We start from the raw sequence: 9,459 nt of genomic DNA on the forward strand, positions 1-9,459 counted from the left end.
TATTTTGCGCATTTCAGAAGTTGCCCCATGTCCTATTTTTTCAGGTTTGACCTCCTATACTTCAGTCATTTCATACTTATTCCGTTAGAATTTCTGTCCAACCTTATTTGGTAGAAACATGAGGCAGTCAAGAACACTACCACTTGTAAAAGCACAAGGAACGAATCCTCGAAGGGGCAAAGTGCAGAGGGTTTGACCAAAAAAACTATATTATTAGAAAACCAACGATTATTAGAAAACTAACGGTAGGATCGACACGTGATATACTGATACCCTATGCCAATCTTCGGTTGGTTGACATGGATATTAATATTTTGTGTCAGGCAATTAAAGATTGAAACTTAATTTCCTGCTAGTTTCCTAACAAAAAATTGATAGAGGTAAATAATTACAAATTTGTTAAACTTAAAAACTGAAAAGAAAATATTAGATAAAAATAAATTCACAAATTAATATGATTTCATAAAATCTATTAAATCTTCTTTATAATAAAAATAATTTTACAATCTGATGTACCATATCAAATTACGTTAATTTGTAAATTTATTTTTATGTAATCTAAAATATTTTTCAATCGGAAAATAAAACTCAAGTACCTATTAACTTAAAAAGAAAATAAAGCGCACGAGTCAAACTCCATCGTACTATTGAGAAATAATCTCATATCGTAGAATTAAGAACAAATGAAAGTAAAATTTTGACAATATAGTGACACTCTCGTGAGAGTATTTATTTCACAAGTTGGTGATAAACAAAAGAAATTGAGTACATTTATTTGTGCACTAATGATTCCTATTTATAAGTCATCATATATCGGTTGGCAAGTGACGCATTCATTGGTTAACTAATGGTAACTCAAATGTCATAATATTAAGAAGTGACACAACATATTGTTAAAGGGCACAATCATAGGCAAATCAATGGTAACCCAAAAGTCACGACCTTAAGAAGTGACACAACTTTTTGACTAGTCACACACAATCTTTTGTCTCTTGATACTTGATTAGTCACACACAATGTTTTGAATAAATCAAAAGGTCGTGTCTATTGACACTTACTTAAATATTACCCATTATGAAAACCATCACCATGTTAGAAGATGTCATTTTAACGGGTATATTGTTTGGTGATTATACCCTTTAGAATAACACACATTGCATGTGAATAAGGTCTTAGATATGTTTATAAAGAATGAGCAATTATCTTTTGTAAAACCGATTTTATGAGATGAGTTAGATCCATAAATTTTTTCATGATATCAGAATCTATCACAGGATGAATTGGGATACACACTACTAATTTCGTGACAAGGATCAGAAAAAAAATATTGATATATATGTGAGGAAGGGTATTAAAGAATAATCTCATATTACCTGCAAATAAGGTCTTGAACGTATTTACTTATAAAATCGATATTATGAGATGAATTAAACTAATAAATCTCTTCACAAACGACTTGGACGGTGCACCTGCACAATGCAACGAAGCAAGAAGCCGAATGGAATTTAAATAATCTGCAATGTGATTCACTGTCCACTGCCACATCCCAACTGGCCCATGTGGACGCCATTTTTCTCTATATCTCCTTTGCCTTTCTTTTATTCGTTTCTACTTTTACAATAACCAATCACAACAACTTTATTTGGACCGAGTCAGTGTTCATTTGAATCATTTTCACAAAAAGGAACATCCTATCTTTAATTGATCTTTCAGGTTTCTAATTGCTCACTAATATTCCCTTCAGAAATCTGCATCCCGAGGGTCTATCTTCAATCATATTACTGTTTATCTTTTGTTCAGTATAAATAAATATTAGAGAAGCTTTGCATTTGACCACTAACGTTTTATGTTTCATACCTTAAAATATCAAATTATTAAACATTATCATTCTAATCATACAAAATGACAAATAATGGTCTGATTTTGACCGGACATGACATTATCTTGACAGCCAAGGTGATGTACATTGCAATATTTTAATATTTTGGTGGTTTAATGTATTAGTTTGATCATTAAGGTATAAAAACTGTCATATATCTTGATAGAGATAATGTGCATTGCAACTTTCGCATACTTATTATTATTATTATTATTCTTAAAAAATAGAGTCTATCATGAAAAAAATAGATTTTCATGTAGGTTATAGATTTCTTACTTTTTTAAATAAAAATAAGTGTAGAAAACTTACATAATATAAGACGACTAAACATATAATGGTTAAGGTACAAAAAATCATTTTTATATTTTAGACTTTAGAGTAATGTTAAATACCGTTCAGAGAGTTCAAATCTCACATATTTATTTTGTAAAAAGTGGAATCTACTATTAAAAAGTAGATTTTTCATATAAATCTTTATCCCATTTTTTTAAAAGAAATGCGCATGATTTACGTATTATATAACACATCAAATAATTTCTCTAATTACTTTCGTGATTAGAATAAAACTTTTTTATTACATGATTATAAGAGTATTATTGAATAGTCTTGAATTATAGATAGATGAAATCACATTCAATCACTATAATACCATATATATCTTTAAAAATTAATGATTGAATGATTATTAGAACATGATAGTGAAACAATATTATCATCACAACATACGTATTTGGAATTGAAGGAAGGAAATAAATTAACGTACGCAAGTTGGCATAAAGCCGAAGAATAAACGAGGGGTGAGGCAGAACAGCGAAACAACAGACCGACCTCAATAGGGGACCCGATTCATTCGTTCAACCATGCTCGGTTCCCTTCCTTTTCCCGAGATTCCCGTTTCCCTATAAAAACTCGCTTTCTTCTCTGTCTCCCTCCCTCCCTCCCCTCCCTCGTTCGCTCTCTTTTATTCTTCTACGAAAGACCCTTGTTGATCTCTCTTCTTCTTCTTCTTCTTCTTCTTCTTCTTCTTCTTCTCCCATTTTCTCCCATAAATTGGTTCCTCTCTGACTCGTTATCGACCTGTGGGGTTGCGAAGGAAATGGTGGCAGATAACAAGTCGAAATCCGGTATCTCCTTTGCTGGAACTTTCGCCAGCAGTGCTTTCGCCGCTTGTTCCGCTGAGGTTTGTTATTTTACTTTTTTATCCCAGTTAGAATTATGTAAATTAATCACATTTTTGTTTGGGTGTTTTAGTTAGTATTGTCACCTTGGATCGTTGTCCTGAATATGTTCAAACACTAATGAAATTTGTTAAAGTTAGCTATAATTGGCTCTCATGGTTGAGATATTGCTCTCCGAGGCACTGTCAGATAGCACATCAACATGGCTTTACATTGTTATTATGTTAAATTGGTTGATGACCCATTACAATTTACAATTCTTACATCAATTCTTAAACCGATTTCTAGATCTTGGTGGTAGTGTTAGAATGCTGATTAAGTGATTAAATTTACGGATTCCTAGCTTTTGGAACAACCTGTGATTTATCTGTTCTTAGAAAGAAAGGGGGAAAAAAGAAAGTTAAAATTTTGCGTGTTGCTTGATCTTTGTGGAAAACTGGTAATTTATCAAGTATTACATCCACGGTGACGGAGCACCAGGGGAAGCCTTACAATTGCGGCTTTCAAATGTGCTAGGCTTGCAGAAAGCCTGAAAAGAAAAATGGTTACAACCTCTGTACTGACCCTATTTACAGTAACTTTTTGAACCTTGCCATTTATATCATAATATTTATCACCATGAATCAAGCACTTGAAGTGGCTATAATCTCTAATGACTAATTATACTGTGGTCTATAATTCATGTTGTAGTGATACAAATTGTGCATGTAGTGATATTGCAGTTATGTACATGGTAAAGCTTCAGTTAGTTAATGACTCCCTGCTTCATAAGAACTCAATCTTGAACTTTGGAGAACAATATGGTAGTTCAGAATCCAAGTCATGCTGGTTTCTCTACCATATTTCATGTGCTCAGTTCACCAGTGATATAGTCCTTTTAATTGCTGAATTCTGGTACATTTGAGTTTTAGAGTTCATATATTTAGTGGCATGCACATGAACTTGCTGCAGATATGTACCATTCCTTTGGACACCGCTAAAGTTAGGCTTCAGCTCCAAAAGAAAGCTGTTGCAGGTGATGTAGTGGCCTTACCAAAATACAAGGGCATGCTGGGCACTGTTGGTACCATTGCAAGGGAAGAAGGTCTATCGGCACTGTGGAAAGGCATTGTGCCGGGATTACATCGTCAATGCCTGTTTGGAGGTTTAAGAATTGGATTGTATGAACCTGTAGGTCTTCTATCTTTCATTATCGGAACTTAGTTTAAATTTATATGTTCTTTTTGCTTGCTGATGTCTGATACCGGTATATTATCTGTGAACTTGACAGGTTAAAAATTTGTATGTGGGCAATGACTTTGTTGGAGATGTTCCTTTATCCAAGAAAATACTTGCTGGACTTACAACTGGTGAGCAAACTGTTGGATGCTAATGATATCGTATACATTTGTTAGTTCTGAAAATTTATTTTACTTGTCTCTGTCCTAATAAACAGGTGCCCTAGCAATCACAATTGCAAATCCAACTGATCTTGTGAAAGTTAGACTTCAGGCTGAAGGAAAATTACCAGCTGGTGTGCCAAGGCGCTATAGTGGAGCTCTGAATGCTTATTCGACAATTGTGCGAAAGGTTGTACATTTAACCTGGAAGTCACTAGGCCTCCGTTCAGTTGATAATTCTATTTGGTTTTTCTAACCTGTTTCACAATTGTTAGGAAGGATTTGGTGCTCTTTGGACTGGACTAGGGCCCAATGTAGCAAGAAACGCAATTATAAATGCTGCTGAACTAGCTAGCTACGATCAAGTGAAGCAAGTGAGTTCAATATGCCAAAACACATGATCAGTCCCTCGGTTTTGACTTGTTATCAAATAACTCCCTGGGTTTTCAAAATCATCAGAAAAAAGAAAGAATGGAGAGATGCTCACTAGACATGTAATTACCAATTCACAACACAAAAGGTGTCCAACTTGTTACATCAACCCATAATCGATGGGTTTAGCCATCTGTAGCATTTTGATTGGTCATTACATGAAGAATGGGACATGTGAGCATCTTTCTATTAGGGTTTTTTTGTACAGAAGTTGGGTGCAAGAACCATTTTGATGATGTCAACACTCCCAAGGACTGCAATGATAATTTTGAGAGAAATGCTTTAGCCACAAAGGGTTTTCACAAAAGTAAACTCATAAACGGACGTAGTTGATGTGGCATGTCAAATTTTAAAGTTACTTTTATCGTAAAGTAGATCTAACATATCATATGATGCCACGTCGATTTGTGAGTTTACTTTTTTGAAATCTTTTTGTGGTTATAGCCTGTAGCACTTCTCTATTTTTGAAAGTATAAAGTAGGTGTTTGATAATAAGTCAAAACTCAAGGACTGATTTAGTGACCTTAAACTTTTCCTATATTTTGAAGCACAACTGTTTGTGATATTCTTGGCTAACAAGGCTGATATATTTCAATGCAGACAATTTTGAAAATTCCAGGGTTCACAGATAATGTTGTCACTCATCTCTTTGCTGGTCTCGGGGCGGGGTTTTTTGCTGTTTGTATTGGCTCCCCCGTTGATGTGGTACTCTATCTATCACAGATGCACTTTTTTCAAACAGTTTTTTCTTTTTTACAGACTGATGCATAACCTTTTCGGTGTCAACTTGCCAACAAATTAAGCAACATGGTGCTTTGCATATATGACCTCTTTCCGATCAGCTTTGCTATGCTGTATATTTGGCGCCTCGAGTATATGGTGTGATTTTATTTGGTAACTGGATGGGAAATTAAATGATCCTGTTAACTTAGGATCAGACCATGCAGTTTGTACAAGGTTACATGGAGTTCCTTTGTATTTGTTAACGACAATTAGCATGTGAATTGTAGATTCCACCCTGCTCCCATTCTTCTGATATTGCCATTGTTACCATAAATATGTGATGATTTGAATTAGTGTTGGCATCCGTTTGGGAGGTCGATAAGCAGATCCATTCTGCCCAGGTTAAAGTATATCTAAATCAAGACTTGATTCTCATGTCTTTAGGGGTAATTGATTTGTTTCCTGTTTTCTTGTCTGCTTATTATGTAACTTTCTTCCTCTTTCTAGTTTTGTTCCTTCTCTTTTTGCTGGAGTAAAAGAATTGCTTCCTCCATTTCATGTTGTAATTTAGACTAATCTGATTGCTTTGTTGGTTCTTCCATTGGTAGGTTAAGTCAAGAATGATGGGAGATTCTGCTTACAAAAGCACGCTTGATTGTTTCCTCAAAACTTTGAAGAACGATGTATGTTTTTCATTCTAGCACTATTTGACCCTTTGTTTATTTATTTATTCTTTTTGTTTGTTTTGGGGGAGAGGGGTGTAGGAGTGGGAAAAAAGGGGAAGTGGGGTGGGGTTTAACATTTGTTGATTTCTGACTTCTTTTTGCTTTTTGTTCTTGATGGGTCATTGTGGGGAAGATACCATTAAGGTGCTAAAGGCCTAAAGTTATTTTTTTTCTTTACGACCAATAGAGAGCTTGGTAGCATATGCTGTTTAACTCATTTGCATCTTGATACACTTGAGCAATTACTGTTCATTTCAAAGTGCCCTATTACATAAAAACATGTAAACTTACAGACCTTAATGTTATTATGCAGGGACCTTTGGCTTTTTACAAGGGTTTTATCCCAAATTTTGGACGGCTCGGATCATGGAATGTCATCATGTTTCTCACATTAGAACAGGTATAAAATGCAACCTATTTATATTGATATTGGTGCTTGTCATTTCCTCCCTTTCAAGATTCTTGCATTTGGCCTGTACACCAGTTTTCACCGTCCACTTCTGTAGCAAGATATTACATTGTATGCTTGGATCAGAAACCCCCTTTCAGCAATTGGGGGTTGAGATTCTTTTGTGTTGGCATATAATAATTGGAGATACCTTTTGGAGGTATTCTAATGCCAAATGAAAGAGTAATGCTATATACATATGGAGTAATGTTATATATTACACTCTTATCCTATTTTGATCTTACTAAGTGATATGTGGCACATTCATTACCATTAGATGATAAAGAAGTATGCAATAAATGATCATTTAATGGTGATAAATGTGCCACATTATACTTAGTAGGATGAAAGTGGGATGGTAGTATGGTGTATCGAATCTTCCATATACACACACACACACATATGGATTGATTGTCTTTTTGGAAAGCCTGATCATCATTCTTTGTCCACTTTGCTTTTTTTCCCAATGGCAGGCTAAGAAGTTTGTCAAAAGTGTAGAATCATCTTGAGACCCAAACATTACATGCAAACAGGGGCGTTGGGTACTGCATATGGGTTGCATCAGCAGTCGGTTGAAGCTGGCTAGCTAGAATATAATAAACTTTTGATCAGTTTTCAGTCTTCTATTTTTGCCAATTGAGATGGAGGAAGGATCCTGCAAGAGGAACACTCCAGGAGATTTTTAGAAACTTTAATCTTTAAAACGGCAATAAGTCATTTTTCTGGACGACATGTTGCTTTCTTGCCATTCCTATTGATGGCATTCTAATCATTGATTTACGCTTCTGTTGCTTTCTTTGCTTTGTGCTTCGTGTCCAATGCATCATCCCTAATACAAGAAAACATGTTCCAATATGCGAGTGAACGGGGCTCCTCCTGCTCGTGTCCTGAGACTACACAGGAGTACACGACTCTAAAAAATAAAAAATGTTAATATGCCTCCTAATTTATATAATTTATTATGCCCCTCTAATACCACTTGATTTTTTTAAAAATATTTAAAACACAAACATAAAAGGGTAGAAGAAATTTAAGATTTTAGTCTTTTCTCTTTTTAGGTTTTCACGAGTTATTTTATTTTGAATATATTTTTTTAATAAGTCACGTGGTGTTACGCCAAGAGATCAGTAAAATGAGTGGTATAAATTAGAGATTATAATAGTATGATTGGTTGAATTCATCATTGATCCAAGTCCATATCTCAGCATTAATATGATCAAAGAGGGGTTAAGAGTACATAACAAAGGAATTGTAACAAAAGAGAGACCATTTTAATAGATGAGCATTACCTCAGTGATTGTTATAAAACTTTTCTACCACAAAGACTAGTTTGAAATAAGGCTAAACCTTAGGGACCACTACAATAAATTTTATGAACCGGTGAACTGATGGATAACTAGGATTGATGGTAGAATGCACCAACCAGTTAAAATTATCAAGTTAAGTTGATAAATTAACTTCAATTACTCTGTTAATTCTGATATTAAAAGTGAATAAACTTACAAATTTCTGTCAGGTAGGGTTAAAAAATTGTATAGTTTTGAGAGCGCAAAATTATTATTTTCACTCTTAAAAGTTATAAGAGCCCATTTTTCAATGCGTTACTCAAATGAACATTTTGAAACTTCACACTATCAAATTATAAAAATTGAAAAGTAATCACTCAAAAACCTAAACAGCAGCTTGAAGCATTCCTAAAACTCAATTTGAGATGGGTAGCACATTATAAAATAGAAATAATTTGAGATGGAAGTTGTTTTTTTTTTTTTTTAAAAAAAATAGTACTAGATATACAGTTTAGTGTAAGTCTCGTACATTCTATTTAAAAAAAGTGGAGCCTATTATTAAAAAATGAATTAGATTTTTTTATGTGGATCTCAAATTTAACCTTTTTTCAGAACGAGTGCACGTAGCTTGCACAATCTAGAATTGTACAAATTATTTTACTTTAAAATATTATATATATAATAACGAGGCATGAGTTACGGTACATAACTATAGGAAAACCATATATTTGATGCCTCGTTTGAATGTTGAGATAAGATAAAAAATTTATAAATAATAGTTAAATAATTTGTGAATAACAATAAAATAATTTGAGTTGAGATGTTTTGTAAGGTTTTGGACAATGATAGAGAAAATTTTGAATAAAAATATTATAAAGTTAAAATATTGTTACATCGATATAATTTCTTAATATTATTTTTATTTTGAAATTTGATAGTTGAATTATTTTTTTAGTTTTTGTTTGGAATTTTAAAAAAAATTTAATGATTAAATGAAAAGGTTAAAAACTTGAAAATTTTGATTTAAGTAGTGGGGTACGCTAGGTTTGGATATCAAAACCATTTCAATCCATCTCATTTCATCTTATTATTATAATTTTCAAAATTTTTTACATAAAATATTATAAAAAAATTTAATTTTTTCAAATTCCAAAACAATAATAATATTAAAACAAATATTTTAATAATATTTTATTCAACTTTCAACTTTCATTTAAAATCATCTCATTTTATCTCATCTTATTATTCAAACTCCACCTAAACATCCAAACGGGGCTGAGATAAATCATAAATCACGGCAATCATCCGTATATATCAGTGGGCACCACTCTCTTTTCATCGTCGTTGCGTAATGGATGGTATCGCCGTAGTCCTTGATCTATAAAACGTTTGAACCAACGCGGTTTGGC

General features: G+C 33.3%; 1 protein-coding gene across 1 annotated transcript; it reads left to right on the forward strand.

Annotated features, from left to right (window-relative positions):
* Positions 1 to 2,654: 2,654 nt before the first annotated feature.
* Positions 2,655 to 7,550, forward strand: LOC121264459 (mitochondrial uncoupling protein 1). Its single transcript, XM_041167634.1, has 9 exons — positions 2,655 to 3,059; positions 4,009 to 4,227; positions 4,328 to 4,406; positions 4,493 to 4,626; positions 4,712 to 4,810; positions 5,469 to 5,573; positions 6,200 to 6,274; positions 6,630 to 6,716; positions 7,238 to 7,550. Exons 1-9 carry the CDS (start codon positions 2,976 to 2,978, stop codon positions 7,271 to 7,273), a joined length of 918 nt encoding a protein of 305 aa, XP_041023568.1. The 5' UTR covers positions 2,655 to 2,975; the 3' UTR covers positions 7,274 to 7,550.
* The last annotated feature ends 1,909 nt before the right edge of the window (positions 7,551 to 9,459 follow it).

This window comes from Juglans microcarpa x Juglans regia, chromosome 5D (genome assembly GCF_004785595.1).
Source record: "Juglans microcarpa x Juglans regia isolate MS1-56 chromosome 5D, Jm3101_v1.0, whole genome shotgun sequence".
NCBI classification, from domain to species: domain Eukaryota; kingdom Viridiplantae; phylum Streptophyta; class Magnoliopsida; order Fagales; family Juglandaceae; genus Juglans; species Juglans microcarpa x Juglans regia.